This window comes from Amblyraja radiata, chromosome 23 (assembly GCF_010909765.2).
Source record: "Amblyraja radiata isolate CabotCenter1 chromosome 23, sAmbRad1.1.pri, whole genome shotgun sequence".
Lineage (NCBI taxonomy): Eukaryota > Metazoa > Chordata > Chondrichthyes > Rajiformes > Rajidae > Amblyraja > Amblyraja radiata.
Window position 1 is genome coordinate 22,879,157 of NC_045978.1, and position 24,405 is coordinate 22,903,561.

Consider the following 24,405-nt stretch of genomic DNA (forward strand, 5'->3'; position numbering starts at 1 on the left):
GTAATGCTTTTCCTAGAGCTATAGTATGACGATTAACTATTTAAAAATATTGACCATGTTAGTTAATTAATTAGTCCTTTGTATAACTACACGTAGTATAACTGCAGGTAGATTTCAGAAACTTGTTCCATTGAGCAATATAATAGCAATAGCTACTACTTTGGGACAAGCTTTAGCAATACCCATGGGGTTATTGCCCATGTAAGTGTAATATCTAGCATGTCCCTAATTTAACATTTTCGCAAATGTTACTTTCTCTAGGTACAAGATAAGCATTGTATAATTAGCATTTTTTGGCTGGCTTTACTCTATTCTAGCGATTAACCATAGGACATTAATGTTTGCAAGTTGGACATCAAGTTTTTAAACCAATTAATAGACGTCAGAACTCTTGCAGGTGACAAGCTGTTGAAATTATCACCTCTAAAACCCAATGTGTGCCAAGGATGATACATCTAGTTTCTTTCATACACCAAAACAAAACCCTCTCGTCGTCTGACACCACCTCCAAGCATTCAGACTAACTTAAATGCATTTATGAAGGGAAATCTACATGAAAGGAGCTGTGGTCCCAAGGTCAGTTTTAACAAAAGCAAGTATGGCCCCACAGTGGCTATCAACAGTTGAGAAAGAAATATAGGGATCTGCTTCAAACATCAAACCCAACCAGTAAACAGGAAGAGTTGTCAAGTGCTTTATTTGAATTGGAAGAGCCCAGAGAATGATAGGGCAGAATTCAAAGCCAAGTGTCCCAACGTTATATGGAACACAGAAAATATTATTTTACATTTTGGAAAGGCAACTAATTTTTCTTGATATAGAAACAAGGAATCACAGATGCTGGTTTAGACAAAAGGACACAAAGTACCAGGGTAGCTTAGCAGGTCAGGATTATTTTTGATGCTGCCTGACCCACTGAGTTACTCCAGCACTTTGCGTGCTTTTATGTAAACCAGCATCTGCAGTTCCTTGTATCTACATTTTGACTGCCCCACTACAAAATCTCAATGTACGCCTACTTTGAAGGGTCCTGACCCCAAAATATCACCTATCCATGTGATAGGAGCAGAATTAGACCATTCAAGTCTACTCCACCATTTAATCATGGTTGATCTATCTCTCCCTTCTGTACCCATTCTCCTGCCTTCTCCCCATAACCCCCGACACCCGTACTAATCAATCCATGTTCTCTAAATAGAGCCTGACCTGCTGAGTTATTCCAGCACTTTCTTTCTGATATCAATTAGACACTGCTGCAAAAGCATAGTGTGACGTATTAGAATATTTATTGGTGTTTGGGTACAGTAGCACCACTGCACAGTGAACAAGTACCTGTATATTTATAATGGCATTGTACCATATCTCGACCCAAAAACTAATAGAGTATGGGTGACTGACACAAAGTCAGGCAAAAATGAGCACTCAAACACTGGGTGAACCATAATCATCTTATATACACACACACACATAATCCAGTCTATTTAAAAGAGACATGAATGCGGTATCCAAGAGGTGCACCATCTGTGCTAAATCTCCCAAGCCATAGTAAAAAGGACATTATGGTTTTGAATGCACCTTTTTCCACAGTGTTGTGGCTGTAAATGCTTTTTCACAAAATTAATCTAGATGCCATCTAAATCCTTTGTGCCTGCTATTCAAGTTCATAAAAATGCGGTTTGGAAAGAAAAATAGGAGGAATTTCTGTCCCAGACATTGACATGACAGGCCACCTGTTAGGCTTCTTGTATTTGTATTCATTCAACATCTGCGGGGAAGTACAAGAATAAAAGTCCACACTGCATGGCACAAATTTCATGTTTTCCCTCTTGCACATATTCAGCTTTACAAGAATAGAACTACAACCGGTTTTCTTTTATATTCCCAGCCTATTAAAAACAGGTAACTTCTACCAGTGATTTTTCTTGTATTTCTGAACAGATTAGAAGTTAATTCAGCAGCACTGTAAAATATTGGCTTTTAACTTTAAAATTCTAATTATGATGCAAGAGGTGTTGAAGGACAAAAGTTTTCCAACACAAGGCAAATTACAGATGCAGGTAACATTGCAATTCTGAAATGAATGGCAGAAGTCCAACTAAGATGCGCTATTGCTGCAAACCAGTCTTCCATCTATTCAGTTGCTGGTTAATATGGGAAAGCGCAAGTCAATCAGAAAGTATATCTTCAAGCAGTATTTCATTTGCTATCTACAGTGCATAAAACTGTATACAAATAAATCTACATAATAAAGTTAAACCTTATGTTCAGCAGCCTGATGAAACAATATTGTTATAAATGCTTCTTTCCTCCGAATAGTGTAGCAAAGTCCCATTGAGTTGATCTTCTTGGACAGCTTCTGCGAGGCTTTGCTCAAAATGGGCCAACATCCTATCCAGCATGATTACAATCCATGTCCTTTAGTCAACCTGTCGATGTCTAACAGCCAGGCACTTGCCAAACAGTGCAGTGATGAAAAGTCTGAAGTTCATGGTCCACTGAAAGTGCCTGCACACACCCCAGGGAGATTAAAACAAATTAAAGACAATCACTCTTAATATAAATGCAACAGATTCAGACTTTAAAAAATAATTTCAATTTTTATCCAGTTCACTTTACTTGGAATTAATGGTTACAAATTCTGACTGTAATTAAACAACCAGCTGTCCACCCCAACCCCCGGGTTGATATGATCGAGTTATAGGAAGAGCCACTGCACTATATTGGTATTTGTTGTCACAATAAAGTGATTCATTATTGCATTGTCTAGATTTTCAGTATGTTCAGGCCATCGTGAAAGCCCCAGTATACGACAATTTAAGAATATTTGAAACGGATCCAACTTTGACCAAGTTTGAGCATGTAGGGTGAGAATGGGAGAAAAGGGATTTGAGGATTTGGATCAGGCAGTTGTGATAATTTTTCATAAGAGTTACACTGTTTAGGGTGAGGTTTAAATATTTTTTACTCAGGTGGCAATCATAAAATCGTAGTGTCACACCCAACAACTTCCATACCGATCCCACCTGCATTGAGAAACTTTGGAATGCAGCAAAAATTTCAGTTGGAGATCGAGAAGGGATAGAACAACAATAATTTAGAGAGGCAACTGGGACAAAAGCTGGTCTCTGCAATCTGCTTAGGTGTTTATCACTCTGCTCGAAAAATTAGATGGAAAACACCCAAATATAAACCGATCAAATGACTGCAACAATTTTACTTTAAAATCAAATCAAAGAAATATCAAATAAACTGGAGGCCATAAATACATGTAGGCCAGAAGATATCCAACACAAAAAGAGTACCATTTGCATTCTCATGAGTTAAAAGATTCGCCAAAAGATTCGACCCCATTTTGTCCATAATTAAACCAAGTTTTCACAATTAAATTTTGTTAAACTGAGTTTGTGCTTTCCCCCCCATTAATTTTAAAACAAAACAGAGACTTGCAATTTCAGCAATTTATTTTTTAACAGATCACCTGTCAAATCTAAATGCATTTCACATCTAAATTAGTTCGTTATTCCTAAGACTGCAGGATAACAAGTAGCTCCATTTAATGATGTAAATAGGTGCACATGGCCATAGGTGTTTTTATTTAAAAAGAGTCAATGTCTGATTTGTGTTGACATTTAGAACCTTCAAATACTTTTGGTTTTGGTAGGAAATTCAAAAAGAATAGATACAATCTATATGCTGTTTTAAGACGACTGTTTTAAATCATCAGGGCTGAAGTTATTTGATTATATACAAAGATCAAAGAGGACCCTTGAGTTTTGTCATGTGCTACTGATTCTCTGATCCGACATCACTAATAAGCACAGAAACAGCAGAATGCAGTACAACAAAATGGACATGACATCCAAGTGGTATAAGGAGGCTGTAAACCAATTCAACCATTAAAAAAATCCTTAAGACTGGATAGCAACAAATGTACGTTTAACGCTTTGAGGAAAGTTTCCTTAAGTCCATCTTCAATCAATTTGTTGATAGCCTTGACATTTCATTGCAAACATGTTAGTAAATGTTGACATCTTCCTTACAGTTGTACAGTACCATGACAAGAATAAGGTTGCTAAATGTAAACCAAGACAGATCCAATGAAATTACAAGTCATACGACATGCGGTGTATCATAAAACATTATTGGGGCATTTTACCAGTTCTTTTATTAAAAATTCTCAGTTTTGCACAGGTCCGAAATTCAGATAAGTTATTGTAATTTGAAATGCAGATCTTGGACCCATTAGTGGAGTTTTGATACTCCATTCCAAAAAATTATAAAGGGGAAGGAGAGGAGCTTCAAATATTTACTGTGAAACAGTAACATGTACAACACATTGCTCTATCATTGTGTTAATGAACCATCTGCACAAAATGGAATGTGATTTTAGAAAGGAAAGCACGTGTGTCAAATCTTAAATCCAGTTGTGCCGCTGATTAATTGGGAATTTAATTACAATTTGTGAATTTCTTCGGTAGAAAAATTAAATGAAAAATATCAAAATTAGGGCTGAATATCCAAAATGGCTGTTAACTTACATAGCGTAACAATTTTAGTAATCATTTTAGAATATAGATCGTATTAAGCCAAAATACTGTTCCAATGATTGTATTAGGAGACCATTCGCACCTCAGAAAAATAAATCAAGATACAGCAGTGCTTCCTATAGCTTTCATTTTTTTTTTTTTTTTTTTTTTTAAAGTCTTGTAAGTTTTGGTGATGATCTTTGCCACTTATTTACATGAGGTGTGTGTTAGAAGACAAGCATCTCCACAAGGTTTGGTACGTTGAGAGTCAGCCATTTCTTGCTCCCTTATCCAATCCAAATTTGTTTACCTACAAGTGCAGTGCATGCATTGACCCCCCAACGAGGGATACACAGAACCAGATTAAAAACAAATGATAAAGTATCTTGTCTATGTTCATATCAATACGTGTTAGTGACGACTGCATTTTGATTGCAGCATTACTCTAATTTTGCATTTCCATGGAAAGCAGCTCCTGAATAACAAATTTAATGGGTGGCTAAAAAAAATGCTTATATAGTTCCTAAAAGATTTCCTGGACTGGAACTGTTTGGGGATCATTGGTGTTAAAACGGCTTTCTCGTACTCACAAATACAAACAGCACTGCTCTGCATTTATTAATATGTGAATGTATATGGGTACTGCTGTTCAATGAATAGCAATGTATGGCCACTGCATAAACACCACATTTCTGCATATAAACATGCACAATGCCATTAAGCCCCAGCACCAACTGAGCTGCAAAAGTACCCTCATCGCTGCTGCCTACAGGGCATCAGTAAGGTTACCCCAATGACTCAGAGTCTGACTCAATACATCCAAGAAGGCAAATGCACATACCACATGATAAAATGCAGAGTGGAAAGAACAAATAATGCACCTAACTGGATGATGAATATGTAACCAGGGCCTGTTTAATAAAATGTAGTCAAACACAGTATTTACTCAACTGCCATCTCACTAATCACCAGCAGCAGCCTTGCTTCTAAACATTTTTTCTTTAAAACAAAAAAAAACACCCACAAATTTTCCTTCCCCACCCTCCCGAAAAAAGCTGAATCTCTCGTTTTAGGATTCAACATACCCACTTCCCTTTAACTGCTTTAAATAAAAGGCAACCAGAACAAAACAGTTGAAACAATGGAAAATGAGCATATAAAGTGGTTGTCTACGTGGCATTAATGGTACTGGTGCTGCCGTGTGTGTGGAAATATACTCAGAGCTGTTAAAAACTTTCAGTCCAAGAGTTTGAAAATAAATTCACCATGGTTCAAACTCTGAAAACCGTTGCATTAACCAAAGTAACTTTATGGTATGCTGTACTTGGGACAAAAAAGAGGAAAGCTTGCTTGCTTTTTTCAAGCAAAAAACATTAAAACGTGAAGGAACTAATTAGCTTTCAAGATACTTAAATAACAGCAGTTTTGCCAGAGTACTTTGAAAAGCACAGTACACATTTAATGTTGTGCTTCCAGTATTTAATATTTCCAATTCCAATAGGTTGGAGGTCAGAGACAATCTCTCTTAGCATAGCCAATACAGGCCACTTGGATTTTAGATGGCAAAGTTGCAAATCGCATTTATTCCCATTGTTGGTAAAAAAAAAAAAGACTTGAATGAAAAGATGATTATTTCAAAATAAATTATTTCCAAGTTGCTACGTTTACGGCAGCAGACAATGCTCAGAGAAGTAACGTCGTCCGCTCAAAAACCTTAAGGGGGAAAATGTGGTAACACTGAACAAGTGCTTTTGTGTAGGCAACAATTTCTGACAGAGGCATTACATATGCCCTAGTAGGACTAAAAGAGGTATACTGTCTCTAAGTTTGTAACATACAAAACACAAAAAAAAAAATTCTCAAGTAAAAATCTGCCATTTTTTTCCTTTTCAAAATGATTGAACTGAAGAGAATCCATAAGCAACTGCTCAGACGTGACAAGCCCAGCTGGTTCCCTGTGCTTCCAAGGAGTGAGGTGGAAGGGAGGGGATGGAAAGGGGTGACCAGGCTGTTGCCAGGGTTACAAGTAGTCAGGAGGGTGACATCAAGGCTGGGCTCCAGCAGTGGCAGGAACCGGCGTCCCCAGGGTGTTGGTAGCAGAGATGACTGGCGAGCCAGCAAGGGGTCCCAGTGGTGAGGAGGTTGGCATTGCAGATATCCCTGTGGACAAACAGATTAAACAATATCAACCACATGAAGGAATAAAACATTTTTGAACAGATTTAAAGTTAGTGGACGTCAACCAGTAGGAAAGCCCACCCGTCTGGTACAAGATGCTAAAGGCAGCAGAACTGACCTGACATCATACTGGCTGAGCTGATTGGAGTGCTACCAGTTGGCATGTTAGCACAGGAACCCATTCGGGATTGGTCTTTCACTATTGGGTCTGTGGAGCAAAACAGAATCAAAACTTGGTACAAGCATGTGTTTGTATCCACTCGTTATCACCTTTTACACAACCAACAATGAACCATTGTGGCCTCCATCTTTCCTTGATCATTGTTGCTGGATTTAATTTGTTCATTTCATCTTTCCATACCACTAGATTCCCACTCCCCTGACTCTCAACTGAAGGGTCTCGACCAGAAATGACACACCTATTCCTTTTCTCCAGAGATGCTGCCCGACTCACTGAGTTACTCCAGCATTTTGTGTCCATCTACAAGCATGCACAATATCTCTTGCTTTTTCCTTCAACAAGGATATGATCAGTTTGTTGAAATATCCAAATCAATTTTCTTTTTAATCCATTCCCTCTGTTCCCAATAGTGAAATAAAGCCTGTCTTTTTAAATTGGTTGAAGGAAACATGTTGCAAGCTCCCTCTGACATTCCCGACCTTGGCAAAGGAACTCATTTGTACCTAGTGTTTAGTTGGCAATAATAGACCGTCTTGCGGTTGTGGAATAGTAGAATGGTGTCCTTCCGATGGGAATTGGAAACAAGACCCAGCCCTGGCAATCTGAGAGAACAGGACTTACAAAAATAAGGATGCTCCATAGCTTCTCGTGCTGTTAGACGCGTTTGGTGATCGTATCGTAGCAGCTTATCCAAGAAATCCAGTGCTTCTGAACTGACAAGATGCTGATTTTCACTGTGGACAAAGCGTTCCCATCTTTTACGGGAGTGTCTGAAACAGAGTAAGAGCGGGTCACCCAACTTTGCCCGATATTGTTTCTGTGCACAAAACATTAAAAGGCACGATTTATTTGTCATTTATATGCTGTTACATAAATGATATATCATCCCATTTTAACACAAGATATTTACTAACCTTCCCAGGATATCATTAAACCGAGGATCCAGCTCAATGTTGTACTTGTCAATGTAGTCATATAGGTCTTCCGTGCCTAGCACTTTGGCTATTCTGACCAACTTCAGGGACAGAGGGGAAAGAAATTGAAATTGTTCAGAGAAACAAAGATTATACATGAGTGTTAACCCTTAAATTAATTTGAATTTCCTTATAAAATAACAAATCTCACTGGGAAAATTTGATTTTGATAGCAATTTGTTTGTACTGACCATGTAATCAGAGAAATAAAACTACGTAGAGATTAATCCATAATAGAGAACCAGTGAGTTTTGCAACGTCACCAATCGCTTTGTGCAGCAATTAGTGACGTTACAAAACTCACTGGTTCACACTCAGTGTAAGGTAACACCCATGCACTTGCTGGGTTTCAAGATGTTACAATTTCTCAGGTGTGCCTGTATTCCCTATGCACCTCGTCTTGGGAAACAATTCAAATGTTTCAACCTGGGTTGAAATTTTAAATAAACCGAGTTAATCAGATTTTATCATTCTAATTTACATAACAGTTAATCATGGGTTTGTCAGAAAGGTTTCATTCTGATTTAGTTTAATTGATTTTACCACAAGACCTAAGACGCAGGAGCAGAATGAGTAGGGTGCTGACATGGATAGAGAACTGGTTATTGGCAGACATGAAACAAAGAGTAGGAAATAACGGGTCCATTTCAGAATGGCAACCAGTGGAGGCCACTTCACTGGATGTTTTCAAGAGAGAAGAATCGAGGGATATGGGGAGAAAGCAGGAACGGAGTACTGATTCTGGATGATCAGTGATAATCGTATTGAATGGTGGTGCTGGCTCAAAGGGCCAAATGGCCTACTCCTGCACCTATTTTCTGTTTCTAATTAGGCCATTCAGCCTATTGCGTCTGCTGCACTTTTCAATCATGGACGATCTATTTTCCCCTCTCAACCCCATTCTCCTGCCATCTCCCCATAACTAACACCCTTACTAATCAAGGATCTATCAATCGATGCTTTAAAAATACCTCATGACTTGGCCTCCAAAGGGTCTGTGCCAACGAATTTCACAGATTCACCACCCTCTGGCTAAAGAAATTCTTCCTGATCTCCATTCTGATGTACGTCCTTTTATTCTGAGGCGGTGCCCTCTAGTTCTAGATGTTCCCATTACTGGAAACATTCTTTTCACATCCACTCTCGCTAGGCCTTTCATTATCCGGTAAGTTTCATTGACATCCCCCCTTATTGTAGTTGAATTGAAACCCATGAAAATAATTTGAATTTTAATGATTCATGAAATGGCAAATCCAAATGTCTAGAAAGCCTATAAAATAAAAATGTGTGGAATGGATTTCCTGCAGTGATAATTCAGACAAGGCTAACTCATACATAACTTAAGAAACAACCAGATACTGGTGTTTATTCTGGGGGATTACAGACATGCACCTTCCTTCCAGACAAGGAGAGTTAATATTGGCAAATTGTTTCGTTAATCCATATTTATTTTGCAACTTGGCCTGATACAAGAAAGGAGTTTTCAAATAAAAGGCCAATACAAAAGCTTTTTTCCCCTCCCACCAAATCACAAATATATTTTATACACCCAGCATGGATCTTAAAATCTTCAATGCATCCCATTGTTTTTGTGGAGCTTTAGGTAGGTCATGCCACCCACCCGTGTCACCACAGTGCCACGGTGAAGGGAAATGTGAATTCAAGTTATAGACGTGTGCCAATCAACCGAACAATTCTGAAGACTGGAAGTGGTATAAAAGGTAGCAAAGCACACTGTCGCAATTAATTTACACTTGTAACCAGGATGCTAATTACACATTTCAAGTAAATTTGATACATTATGTATAATTAAATCCCACTTATATAAATGTATTTTCATAACTTAAAAACTAGCTACTATTATGTCAGAAGTTGTATTCTCAGGATTCTTCACCTCAAATTAGCCACAATGTCATACTAGCTATTCCTCTGCAATGAGTTTTAGTTTTTACTTTCTGAATATAATGCCAAGTGGAATAATCAAATTGTCTTGGAGTTGAAGCAAGGAAATTCTATCAAAACAAAATGGAAAATGACAGATAAGAAGGGCTATTGAACCACAGAGGGATAAATGGAAGTAAAGAAACTGATCAACCATGACTTTACTAAATGCCAAATCTGACCAAGTAGGACAAATTTAAACACTCTAGTTTCTTGGTTGGGGATGGCTGCGACTAACAAAATAATCTACTGCAAAGGAGAAGAAATCTTCCAGAGGGAACTTATGGGCGCAGCGGTAGAGTGGCTGCCTTACAGCGCCAGAGACCCAGGTTCAATCATGACTACGGGGGCTGTCTGCCCAGAGTTTGTACGTCTGCCTGTGACCGCGTGAGTTTTCTTTGGGTGCTCCGGTTTCCTCCAATGTTCCAAAGACGTGGAAGTTTGCAGGATAATTGGCTCCTCTAAATTATCCCTGAAGTGTAGGATACAACTAGTGGACGAATTGCGGGTCAGTGTGGATTCAGTGGGCTGAAGGGCCTGTTTCCACGGTGTATTTCTAAACTTAAACTGAATTTAGCAAGTGCAGTTTCTTCGAACGAGGAACTTCAGGCTAATTATTTGAACTTGACTTGAACACTACTATTTCAACTGACAAAGCATTTGAAACTCTTGATTGTCCCAAAAAGCAGAATACAAAATACTTTCATTGATTAGCTGGTTGGACCCATTTGAAGTCGTGGCAGTGCAAGAAGTTGCATTCTTAAAAACAAGCCCTTGCATAGTGAAAAAGTGAAGATTCTTACCTGATCATAATTATCATGCCCGTGGAAAAATGGCTCTTTTCTGAATATCATGCTGGCAAGCATGCAACCTAAACTCCACATGTCTAGACTGTAATCGTACATCTGCAATGAACCAAACAAAATGTTTTCAGGAAGTGGAAATTACAGGGGACCACTTGAAATAATGAAAATAAATCTTTTTAACCCCTTTCAAAAGAATTTGGGTGCACAATTACCATGTAAAATATTCCAAGGTTATAAGTGACATGGTAAGTGGAAACACTAAAGCAGCCATATGATCAGCTCCTGAAACATTGATTTGAATTAAACATTGCAACAATCTCAGTTGCTGAAATGCATCCCTTAGAAAATGGTTGCCACCAACTCCCCTATTACACATGAGAATTCTAAATTAACAAATCTTCCATCCATAAAATTCTTCAACAGTCATTTCTTAACATTCACCCCTTCTGGGGTTGCAGCCTTTTGTTCATAAGTTAAAGGAGCAGAATTAGGCCATTTGATCCATAAAGTCTACTCGCCCTTTAATCATGGCTGATCTATCTTTCCCTCTCAACCCCATTCTCCTGCCTTCTCCCCATAACCCCTGACACCCTTACTAATCCGTACTTTTGTCAAAGGGTATTTTATTGTCACATGTACCAATGAAGGTACAGTGAAACTCGATTTATCATTTGGAAGCATTAGTGTTACTCTTGTACCTCGCAGTATGAATTTTCATGAGTTAATTTATAAATAGCCAATCTTTTCTGCTACACAAGGTTATCACCAATAATCTCCAACCCAGGACAGATTTTTCAAGGGGCTATAAGAGAGCAACTATGAACAGCAACCCTAAATGATGCTCCACATTTCATCCTCAAAAGGCAGTGCTTAAATTAAGACGTTAGCTCAGCCTGGACCAATGATTAAACTTGGGACTACTTTTGTATTAATCTTTCAGCTCAGAAGATCTGAGTGTACTCTACTTGTTATAAAGTACTTAGATGTTTAGTAATTATTGTAAAATAGGAAAATTTGAAAACAAATTTCACATAGCAAAATTCCATTAACAGTAAAGAATTGTTAAAGAAGCAGCATGCAATGGCGAAGAAGCCACTGAACAACCATGTCCAAAATTAAAGAATACGCTGTGGTTCTCCTTAAAGTACCCGAGAGGCAGGCTTGAGAATCAGTACATTCAGCAGTGCCACACTTTCTCAATTCTAATCTGGAGTGTCAGCAGAGATTATGTGATCAACACCTGGCATCTAAAACTCACATATATCTAAATCAGGCAAAGGAGCCAAAGATGGTGCCATTTTTATATACAATGATCTAATCTAATTCAAATAACACTTTCTTAATAAGTAAAGATAGACACAAAAAGCTGGAGTAACTAAGAGGGACAGGCAGCATCTCTGTGCTGGCTCGAAGGGCCGAATGGCCTCCTCCTGCACATATTTTCTATGTTTTATCTATGAGAGAAGGAATGGGTGACGTTTGGGTCGATACCCTTCATTGGATTTAATGTCCTTTACCAAACCTTGCTCCGAAATCCTAAAAACAAGACATCCTAAATAAACCAAAATATGAATTTAATCAAATAAATCTGAAAGGTTATAAAGATAAAATCAACTGCAGACCATTTGATTTTATACTCAAAAAAGTGCAACACCAACAGAGGTATTTATACTCCTAAACATGAAGAGGAAAACTGGTGTTTTGAAGGAGCATTCTAAATGCCATCTCTAATAGAAGAGATCAGAAAAAGCACAACTAGAATTTACCAAAGTAATCGCAGCCTCGGTTTCTAACAATTGTCTTTGAAGGTCACCTTTTGTCTACCTATCGGCAATTTGTTTGTCAACTGCCAAGTACATTATTTTTGTTAGTGTCCTGAATATCAATTCCAGCTCTCCTTTGAGAAGCTGACACCTTTTTATAAACACACTTTCTTAGAGTTTCGTTATTTACTTTGGATGTCAAAATGTTTGTCTGAAATCAGTGTTTAAAAGGCTTTTTTTTCAATGCAATACTCCACAATTATCAAGTCATTCAGTACAACACCGGGCATGTAATTAGCTACTGTGAAACTGTCTCCAGATCCCTCAAACTAGTTATTTGGACTAGCATCTTCCCACATCAATGACAGCCTCAATGTCGCAGGGCACTTGTGGTGTTTAAAATTCTCTTGGCTGTTCAACACACATCGAGATTATGAAAAGATCTCATCCAGAAACCTCTTAAGCTAATTCTCCGGTTTAGTTTAGTTTAAAGATGCAGCATGGAAACAGGCTCTTCGTCCTTCCAAGTCCATGCTGACCATCCATCCGTTCACACTAGTTTTTTTCTGAAGCTTTTCACTGTACCTCGGTAGAGGTGACAATAAACTCAAGTCAAACTAAACTCAAACACTAGTTCTATGTTATCCCACTTTCTCATCCACTCCTTAGACTAGGGGCAATATTACAATGGTCAATAAAAATCTACAAACCCACACATCTTTGGGACGTGGGAGGAAACCGGAGCACCTAGAGGAATCCCACGCAGTCACAGGAAGAATGTGCAAACTTCATACAGACAGGACCCAAGGTCAGAATGGAACCCGGGTCTCTGGCGCTATGAGGTAACAATTCTACCAGCTACGTCACTGTGTCATCTTGTTTATTCTATTTCCATGTACTTAATGCTAGTGTGAATAAGATCCAAAGTGGCATGTAATCATCGATGCAAGAGCAGGTAATCAATCGTCCAAACATACCACAAAGTTTAAGAGTCCAATTTCAAATATTCTACATCCATCACAAGAATGGAAGTAACTAAATTTGTCTTCTGAAAAGGATAAAGGGCCAATAAAACTCTTCTCCAAGACATTCCCTCATGCTTTGCTCAAGGATATTTTATGCAATGACACATTTTACAATGGAGCCCAAAGAAGCTTATTTTCTTGCTCTTTAATTTTTACTGAATACAAATTGCAAAGGATGGAAGTGGAGGGGTAGAAGGCAAGATAAGATAAAGGGGAGATGTCTTGATATCTGTCAAACATTTTCTTTCTAACATAGCTGAGGGAGATCAAAAGTAAAAAAATCTGTGGATGCTCGAAATCTAAATTAAAAACAGAAGATGCTTGAAATACTCAGGCCAGGTGACATGTGTTAAAAGAGAAAGTTAACAGTTGATTACCTTCCATTATTATGATGGCAAGACAAGATGATAAGGAAGTTAGATAGATGCATAGAGCCTTTGTTTGGACAGCAGCAGAGAAGGAAGGCAAAGAAGATATGCTGATTTTGTAATTAAAATATTGGTTTGTAATAGCCCAACCATTGTTAACACCTTTTAGGAAAGATTTCAATGCCTGTAAGTATGCAGAGGAGAGACTATAATGTTCAGAGGAGAAGAATTCAAGGTGCGTAGAGTGAAGTTAGATATATTTTCCACATTGCAAAAAAAAATGTTGTAACCAATTATTGGAAAAAAAAGCTTTTTTTCCCCCCATTGTACAATTTTTGACTTTTGTAGATAATACTTTACCCATTCGAGCCAAGTCTGGATCACACAATTTATTATTTTGGGAAAATGCCCTGGAGTTATTAAAAGTTATCAAAAGTGCTCAGCCTGCATCAGCAAAAGATATTACAATCGACTGCCTTTAAAATTGACCATTTAATATGCCAGATTCAACGTACATAAACAGTATCTCAGGTTCAAATGAGCAAAACAAAGCATTTTGAGTGTTTGCAATTACCCAAACTCTTCATAGCTATGTCAGGTTGAATTTTCTCTTGCCAAATGCTTAAAAAATACTTGGAACTTAATATCCTTTTCACTTTTATCATTTTTTTTTAGATAAAATGGAAAAAGGAAAATTTGTTAGAACACAGAATATAGTACAGGGCAGCACAGAAACAAGCCCTTTGGCCCACAACATATAGAATTTACATTTTAAAGAACATAATGCCCAGATCCCCTTTTAACTGAACTGTCTGAAAAAACATTGTTCATTGTCTCCATAAACTTCAAGAGTAGAAACAGGTAAATTAAATCTGCATTTATAAAATCACTTGCAATCTGATTGAAAATTCACCAAAAGGATTTTGTCTGTTGGAGATTTTTAAGGCAGAGATAGATAGATGCTTGATTAGTACAGGTGTCAGGGGCTATGGGAATAAGGCAGGATAAGAGGGAGGGATAGATCAGCCATGATTGAATGGCGGAGCAGTCTTGATGGGCCGGATGGCCCCTAATTCTGCTCCTATCATATTACCTTATGATCCATTTTTGAAAATGCTAGCAAGGAAACTAAGTTTTCTGGAAATCTCTCTCCAATGAAATTAGTTATTTGAAAACTGAGAAGAGGAATGACTTAAAAGTGAAATAAAGGACAATAAGAAAAAAAATGACTGGGTTATAAAATTTGGATCTGTTCATAGAGAGACTGTGGAGGTTCACTTGAAGGTCCCAGGAAAGAAGGTAAGAGTAGAAGTCTGCGTTGGATTCTAATTTCAACAACAGTTCAATGACAAGACCTTGGAAGGGTTTCATAGAAGTCTGAAGCAGTCAGAAATAATATTTTTCAACTGAACAAGTTTATTTAACCTGCCTGGTATCCAAAGCTAATATAATCCGTCTGGTTACAATAATATTTTATGGGTCTTTATATCCCATTTATTTACGGTGGACTATAATCTAGCATCTAGAAGCTGACCTGCTAGAAGCTTCCAGTGTCAAGATAATCATAAATAACCTGATTATTTATAGACATTTAAAAACGTCTAAACTCCAAGCTATTAGAAGTGTTTGAAAACAGTAGAGGTTGCAACTGAATAAATCAACTGTATAATCTTACAAGTTTGATCATGTAAGGCAATATCCCATGATGTTTTCTAGACCACAGCATATGAAACCTCATGGTGGCATGTGATGTGTCTAGTGGGCAATGAGTACTGTACCAATTTTCGGTTGGGTCTTTGTTAATTATGCTGACATAACATTGGCTGAATAGAATTCAAGTTCACCCACAGAGGAGCCTTAGATTTTGAATGCAAAGAAAACGTGCTGACCCCAAAAAATATTTGCACTATATTCCACATCTACAATCTGCATATTAAATTGAAGATGGACACAAAATGCTGGAGTAACTCAGTGGCCCAGAGGAGGGGCCGAGGAAGGATCCCAACCCAAAACATCAACCAACCTTTTTATCCAGAGATGCTGCCTGACCCACTGAGTTACTTCAACACATTGTGTCTATCTTCAATATGTACCAGCATCTACAGTTCCTTTCTGCACACTTCTGCATATTAAAATCGTTGCCAATTTAAATAAAGCCTTAAACCAAATAAAACAGATGTTGGACATCTGGCAAAGAGGAGACAGGATTGCTGGAAGTACCCTGTAGGTCAGCAGTTGTTGTGTTCTGATGTCAAGACACTGACCCGAAACCTTGTTCTGGTTTCTGTCTCCATAGCTGATTTGAGGATTTCGATTTACTTCATACCTACCAAAGTACTTGACCTGTGTACTGAACTGGTAAAACTAACCAAATAAGGTGGGTACAATCAGGAAAAAATGCCAGAGCAAATTAATTCAGTGCAGACGTTTAAAAAAAAAAATGTTTCTTGTCCTCACCTGATAATCTACAAGTAGTTCGGGTCCCTTGAAGTACCTGGAAGCCACTCGAACATTGTATTCCTGGCCAGGATGGTAGAATTCTGCCAGCCCCCAATCTATCAGCCGCAACTAGTCAAAGATAAAACAGGCCACAGATTGGCATAGATGTAATTTTCATTTAATTAGGTCAGAGCAAGTGATTGAACTAATTAGAACTGAGGAATGGAAGATTAACAAACTAACAGCCTCTTTTGAAACCTCAAAACCCTTATCTAAACCTCATAATTTCCACACATTGCGGAGACATTCCGCCAGTGCCAAGACTAATGACATCCCCACTGAATCCTTTACCAGCAATAACTCAAAGCTAACACCTATATAAAAATACTGACAATGTGCATCAAGTATTTGTTCACCACCGTTATCAGGAACCGGCCTGACTGCATTTATTAAATTTACAGCATTTTGATATCAATTATAACCATTCACCCACTAGAACAGAGGTGTAGCATTTATACACCCACTCGTTGGTGGTTGAATTAGTTATACCTATCGCTTTAATAGAAGGGTTGATGAGGGTAAGGTGCTAGATATGTCTCCACAGACCTTAGCAAGGCAAAAGTACAACACAGTTCAATATGCTTGCAAACAGCCAACGCAATATGAAGCAGACATATTGGTGCTGAAGACAACGTTGAACCATTTGCAACAATTTTTAGCCACAAGTTTTAAGCAGTTAATCTGTCTTCCTCTACTGATAGCTTTCCCTTCACAGATGTGTCTTCAATCAATTCACTCCACAAGAAGCGACAAAGAAATGGTTGACTGCATCAGATACATAAGAGGTTATAGACCTCAAAATCATACAGGATATTCTGAAGACATGCACTCCAGAAATAGCTTCACCTTTAATTCAAGGTGTTACAGCACATAGAACAGAGTCCACTGAGCAGTGTTGAGATATGTTACCACAATAAGCGAGTTCGGTATTCCGACTGCGCGTGCCCACGTCATAGGTCACTAGCGATAAATAGTCTAGGCAACGGTGGTGCTGCTTGTGTGCAGGCTAGCGTTTTCTCCGTGGTCGGGGTCTGGCCTGGCTCTCCTTTGCTGCGGGTGCTGTTGAGTTGCTGCTGGGCCGTCCCCGTCCTCTCCCCGGTGTTCTGTCACTGTCCGGGTGGCACCGCTGGCTCCAGCTCGGTTCTGCCTTTCCAGCCTGGTTGGCCGGCTGCCCTGGACTGGCGGGGTCGAGCCAGGCCCCCCGTCACTGCGGGCGTTGTTGCTGCTGGACCGTCCCCGTTCCCTCCCGGGAGTCCTGTCCCTGTCTGGGGGCGGCCCCGGACTAGCTGCCAGCGCGGGGGAAGGCGCTGGCTCTGCTCTGGCTCCCGGGGGAGCCGTTCCCCAGCGACCATCGGCTGCGCCTCTCGCTTTTCCAGTGGCTGTTGAGAACTTACATTCTCTCAATGGGAAAGATGCCACCGCCCCTTGCCCCCTCATCTTTCACACTAGAGTACAACAGCACCCACAAACCCGGAGGGGAGGATGACACCCTATGGGAGACGGCACCCAGCCACAGCTTGGGAGAGGCAACATCCTGATTCACTTCTCTTCTCCATCTCCACCTCAGTCCGACACCGAGATCGTGATGAAGATGGGCAGCCGCCGGCCCCAGCCCGCCTCCCAACTCGTATCTGCCTCCTCTATCTGCCCCCGACAAATACAAACTTGAAAAAAGACCAAAGAAATCGGACCCAAACTATACTCACTGAAATTACAGCGCTTCGTTCGATTTTTATTTATACGTTTGACCTTTGACAAATCCCATGATTCCTTGCATTTTTTCGGAATACCGAACTCGCTTATAATGAAAGCAGGAGAAACCTAACCCAACCAACTCCAGCCCTAATCAAAGGTAGACACAAAATGCTGGAGTAACTCAGCGGGACAGGCAGCATCTCTGGAGAGAAGTAATGGGTGACGTTTCAGGTCTATACCCTTCTTCAGACTCTCCCCCTCTGTGGTTCCTCCTACACATCCAGCCCTAATCAATCTACTCTCAACCATCAGTAAGCGCTAGCAAGTGCATTTATTTATCAATAACTTGCTCAACAGCATCAGTCCAGTCCAACTTGAACTACACGGGTCCAGACCTCATTGAGGCCTCAATCAATATATTCAATTCCAAGGGTGAAACAAGGACACAGTCAGTCAAGACAGCATTTGACTGACTGCAGCATCAACTAGCACTAGAAAAATTGAAAACTATGTTAATCAGGACAAAACTCTCTACGGCCCAGAATGTGGCTGGTATAAAGGTAGCAGCTGTTTTGGTTGGTAGCCATCATCTTGCCCCAGGACATTCTCTCTAGAGTTCCTCAAGACGGTAAGCTAAACTTCACCTTCAATTGCTTTCATTTCATCACAAAGTTTAAATCCATTTGCAAATACTTAGATAACATTTAATACTGGACCAAATGGTGGGAAACATCTGCAGCACACGTGGCAGATAACTACAATCTTCAATAAAAAGAGAAATAACCAACTCCCTTTGATGAGGGATGGAACAAAAGTGCATTCTGTCAACATTCGCTAGCCATAATTTTAACTAAATTGGCCAAATAAATCTTGTGACTAAACAAGTAGATTAGGGAGTGGGTATCCTGCAGTGAGTGACTGCCATCTGACTTCAAAGAGCTTTTCACCATCCATGAGCTCCAAAATCAACAATACTTTCCTCATGAAACTAAAGGACCTGCAGATGCTGGTTTATACCTTGACACATAATGCTGGAGTAACTCAACGGGTCAGGCAGCATCTCTGCAGAAAATGCATAGGTCACGTTTTGGGTTTGGACCGTTCTTCTGAAGAGTTCTGCTGAGTTACTCCGGCATTTTTTGTCTATCTTTGGTCAACACTTTCCTCATGTTTGGCTGAATGCAACTTCAATCAACACTCAAAAAGCTTGACACCACCCAGGTCTAAACAGCTTGCTTGATCAATAGCCCATCCTCCAGCTTAAGTATTCATTCCCTTAATCATAATCACAGAACAACAGATTGGCAGTAATTCACTAAAGCTTCCAACAATACCTTAAAAACCCATAAGTTCCATCCCTTGCCAAAGAAAGAGCAACAAGGCAAGGGCGCTCTGCCATCTTCAAGTCACACACCATTCCTAATTGATAGCTCTACTGATCATTCCCAGGCCAAAACCGTAAAACCTCACAAGGAACAACATTACTGAGGTTTATCTGCAATGCAGCAGTTTGAAGTGCAGTTCACCATCATAATCATCTTCTCTAGATGGCCAATAAAATTTCCTGCCAGCAGCGGGAACATCCTTGCATGACTAAAACACAGCCCTGGTAGAAATTTCATGATCTAACTGTATGTAGGTAATAGCATTTTACTTAATAGCATTTTACTTCTAAATTACAAATATTTGAATTTACATTTTGTCTAAGTTGATTCAATGGACTCTCTTAAGCCTTACAAAGGAATTACAAGACAGTGAAGAAACCCTCTGTCTTCACAGAATTATTTTTGATCCCAAAATAATGAAAAACATCCAAACATAACAAATCAAAGGCAATCATTTACCCTTCCGTATGTATAACTTAATTTTTTTTTGTCTTGGCTGGTTTATTTGAATAAATTTAAATGTAGCCCAATTCCCAACCCTTTCACTAACTAAAAACACAAGCAAAAACCAGACTGCTGTAGAAACTCAGCATGCCAGGCAGCACTTGTAGAGAGAAATGGATGGTCGGTGTTTCCGTTTGAGACCCTTCCTCTGGACCTGTTGAGTTCCTCCAGTAGTTTGCTTTTTGCTCTGGTTTCCAGCATTACTAGTCTTTTATGCCCAAGAAAACACACCAAAGACTACCATTGTTGGAAACTGAAGCAAAAAGCAAACTGCTAAAAATAATAGTTTTCTTCACTGATTACATATAACCTCATGCACAAGTTGGACAGAAAGATGCACTTTTTACCAGTTTTACTCTGAATGATATAACCCAGATCTGAAACATCATTACTTACAAATCAGTCAAATAAATAACACAGCAATACAACATTTCAGACTACCATAACTAGAATCACAGTTGAAGAAAAAACAATGCATGAGGCAATTACAATCAATACTTGTTCTAAAATAACTACCGTATTTCCCAGCAATGAAGACGCACCTGCGTCGAAGACGCACCCCTATTTTGAGTTGCTATATTTTGAAAAACGGCTGGCGGGACAGGATCAAGGGTTTGGTTTAGTCAGTAGAAAGGAAGATGTGCAACTCCTTCAAGGAGGCAATGGGGACTGGGGAGCCTCCATCTTCGCCTGTCCCCACAATGCACTGTGTGGTTCAGGTCTGAGGGACGGGAACTTCCTGGCACAGGAAGATCACATAACGGGGGGAGAGAGAGAGAGAGAGCCCGGGACGGAGAAGCCAGCCATTCGCCCAGTAGCTACCCACCAACCACCACCTCCACCGGTTGCGTCTGTGCCGAAGCAAACCGTGGCTGGCGGGCGAGCGGGTCTACAGAAGGCGCTGGTGGCGGCCGGTTGCACTGTCCTGTCCCGGCATCAGTGGTGAATGAGTTGCAGGCATGATCCCCGACCCCCTCCTTCTCAACGCTCCTGCCCTCCCAGCAACTTTACCCCTGGCAGCCCAGCCAAGTTTACTACTTTGTACAACCCAGGCCGTGCTGACCCAGGCCAGACTCCCCACATGCTGTGGAAAGGAACTCCCCCCCGCTATCCTTTTACAGCTGCTTCCCACTTCACACAGTTCCAGGTTCGAAGGCGTGGCAGGTTCCGCGGAGCAGTCGCTACGAGAATGGCATTGCTCGGCCTAAACTTCGGTCTCCAAGACGCAGGTAAATGTTCGAGCCTTATTTTAGGGTAAAAAATAGCGTCTTCATTGCCGGGAAATACGGTAATTCCAATCAATACAAGCTTTGAAAGCTGCTATATATCAGCTGCGACACTAAAAAATGAAACATGAAAACACTGCCTTTGGTTAATTCTCTTTGATTTGCAGAAATCAGAAAACGCATTACCTATACGAGTTTAATTGTAGCTGTTAAATATTTCAAAGGGAAAATGGCGCACATTCCCTGTACTAAAGTAGTGGGTTATTTCACCTTACCTTTCTGTGCTCATGGTCGATCATAACGTTGTGTGGTTTAACATCTCTGTGCATGATTCCCATACTATGGCAATAATCCAGGGCCTGTAAACATAGGTGTATTCTCAGATGAAATACAAGAATCCTATTAGGATTTCACACCATCAGGAACTGATTTTGTTTGTTATGTTAGAAGCATTATCCATCTTCACCCAATTTGGGTGGATTCTCCCATACAATTTCACCAGAAAATGTCTTAGCCTGTGTGTCATTTGGAAAATGATGACAGAAAAGTCACCAAGTGAATGTCTTACGGTTTCCTTACCACGCACAAATTTATTTTGGCCAGAAAATTGAGACCAGTGCAAAAGGGTTTGATAAACATCTTCTAATTAATCATATTATAGGCACAATTATTAGCAAAAACGACATGTTTACACCCACACTGTTCTAATTGGCAAAGTATCCACTTTATCAAAAGACAACTGAGACGGAGAAAAGAGGCGGCATTGTTATAGGGATTTGGCGGCAAAGTAACGTAATGCACTGAGATGATGATAATCTCATTAAAGGCATTACCTTGAATGAAGGTTTGAGTTTCTGTGTGTAAAGTTAAAAAAATAATTGCAAATCATCCCAGGTAAGTTGTCCATTTATAACAGAGTAACATTCCAACAAATAAGCTCCTAGCAGTGAGCAAAGAGCACTTCAAATGGACATTGAAAAAAATATTTTCGCAGATAATTATTCTTGAACATTGCAAAGAAAGGTGCAATTAGAGCTGGGTCCCTGCTTTGAACAATTAATGCCCATCTGTAATTCACTTTAAATATTATTTTCAGTTTTCTAACACCAAATTAATAATTTAACTTACAGCTGTAATGAGCAGCAAACATGAATGTGTCAAGGCTTTGGATCTGTATCTTCTTGTAGCGTAACATGATAAGGAGAGTGATGCTGCATAGTGGATCATGCATCTTTTAATATGATAAACATATTCTCAGGCGGCTGGTGAGTTTTGGCATGCAATCTTTCGAATAGCGAGGGAGATTTATCTGGGATTTTGGCCAACATATTAAAACTGGCAGCAAAGTTGTGTGTGTATGGAAATATAAAAACTCCATAGCATCCTACAACACGGAATAAGCCCTTTGCATCCAAGCTAGTCCCATTTGCCTGCGTCTGGCCCAATTCCTTTCCTAGCCATGTACTGACAGTATCTAATGAAAGGTCTACAACCTAAAACATTGGTTCCTCTTTCTACAGAAGCTGCCTGACATGTTTTCCAGTTTGTTGAATCTTACAGCATAAAATTCCATCACTCCACATTCTACATCAAAAAACGTCCTTGCCTTTGGCACATCAAGGTCATGGAAGCTCTTTTATAAATTGACTTTTTTTCGTTCAATTACATCAGCATAATGTATACACCATTTCTATTAGTGGTGCAAGCCAAACCAGATCATGGGATGGAGTCAATGATCAGGCAACAGATCTGGGTGTAGATTTGCCACTCTATAATCTCAGTGCAACTGAAGTGGTGGCCTGTAGCTGGACTCCATGAGATATCTTTAGGTTGAAGACCTTTCATTAGAAACTGTTAGAATATGGATAAGAAAGGTTTAGAAGGATATGGGCCAGCTGCAGGCAAAAGACTAGCTTGGATTGGGCACCTTGGTTGGCACGGATATGTTGGGCTATAGGGCCTGTTTCCATTCTGTATGACTCTATGGAGTTACAATGGCATGGACTTCGGCGTATGCTTGACTACATTGCGGAAGTTATTCAGATTGTCAATCTGGGCTTCCCTGCAAAGGTTGTTCTGAATACCAAATGCACAATGTCTATGGAACAATATGAATTAGTCTGTATTAATTTGTATTAAAGGACCTTTTTTTTTCTCCATACTGGACCAAATTAACAATTCTAAAGTTAATACTTGCATCAATAGTATTGTGCATGTCCATAATTTTTTTAAATAAACAACCACTTTGGCCCCCTTTGTAATTCATCAGCGAGTGATAACTTTCCAAGGACAAGTGTTGATCACGAAGGGGGAGAGAACATGAAATTGATTTGGATTGATAGATAAGAGCATCTTTCAGCAGTTAGAATACTAATGTCAATTTAATGTGTTTACAGAATGGCCAATCTTACATAACCTATTCTAAATCAACATTATAACAATGGCTCGTGACTTGTGAAGACCAACTGTAAAGAATAGGAAACAAATTCCATGCTTGGTCTGCTTTATAGAATATTATGTAAAAATGAAAAACTATGAAGCTAAAAAGCAGCAGGCGTCCTGCAGACATGACAAATAAAACTAAACAGGACAACTGGCCTGTGGACTGTGTAAAGATGAAATGCAGACAGGCAGCCTCCATTCAATTACATTTCACAGCCCCAAAATATAAAAATCTAACCAACAGCTGCATTAAACATTTAGTCTCAGGGAAGCAAGACTGCACCAAAACTACAGGGGCCTGTGGTCACACTGCAGAATAGAATCACAAAAACAGTGCTTTTCTGCATAAGCATTACAGTGTACACTTGACTTGTAGAATTGATGGATCATTTATATCAAAGTGCACTATGTAACTAATGCACTCCACGAAAGAAAAAAAGGTAGGGGAACTGCAGACAACCATTTACCAAAAAATATAAAAAATCTTTCAAGTGAGAATATGGGCCAAAAAAATAAAATAAATGCTTGTTGGATTCTTGTAATCTATAGATCAGGGGTATGGAGCAAAACTATAATAAAGCGATAGGCACAAAATGATGGAGTTACTCAACGTGTCAGGCAGCATCTCTAGAGAAAAAGAATAGGTGATGTTTCGGGTTGGAACCCTTCATCTTTATTGTTCCCTTATTCTTCTTCTGAAGAAGGACTCCGACCCGACACGTCACCTATTCCTTTTCTCCAGAGATGCTGCCTGGCCCTCTGAGTTACAACATTTTGCATCCAGCTTCAGTATAAACCAGCATCTGCAGTTCCTTCCTACATATAATAACGCCATACATTTTTTGAATGGCAGAATTGGAATAAGATGTCAAAACGGCCACTCCCGTTCAAA

The 24,405-nt window shown here is 39.5% G+C and overlaps 1 protein-coding gene across 2 annotated transcripts in view; it reads right to left on the reverse strand.

The window, feature by feature from the left end:
- Positions 1–2,577: 2,577 nt before the first annotated feature.
- Positions 2,578–24,405, reverse strand: part of csnk2a1 (casein kinase 2 alpha 1) — a 56,238-nt gene continuing 34,410 nt past the window's right edge. For both annotated transcript variants that reach the window (XM_033041790.1, XM_033041789.1), the window contains exons 6-12: positions 21,347–21,430; positions 16,220–16,330; positions 10,604–10,705; positions 7,800–7,900; positions 7,507–7,655; positions 6,823–6,912; positions 2,578–6,686 (exon numbers count right to left, since the gene is read on the reverse strand). In XM_033041790.1, coding sequence (XP_032897681.1) covers positions 6,571–6,686; positions 6,823–6,912; positions 7,507–7,655; positions 7,800–7,900; positions 10,604–10,705; positions 16,220–16,330; positions 21,347–21,430 — 753 coding nt within the window. In that variant the 3' untranslated portion in view covers positions 2,578–6,570. The remainder of the gene's footprint in view (positions 6,687–6,822; positions 6,913–7,506; positions 7,656–7,799; positions 7,901–10,603; positions 10,706–16,219; positions 16,331–21,346; positions 21,431–24,405) is intronic.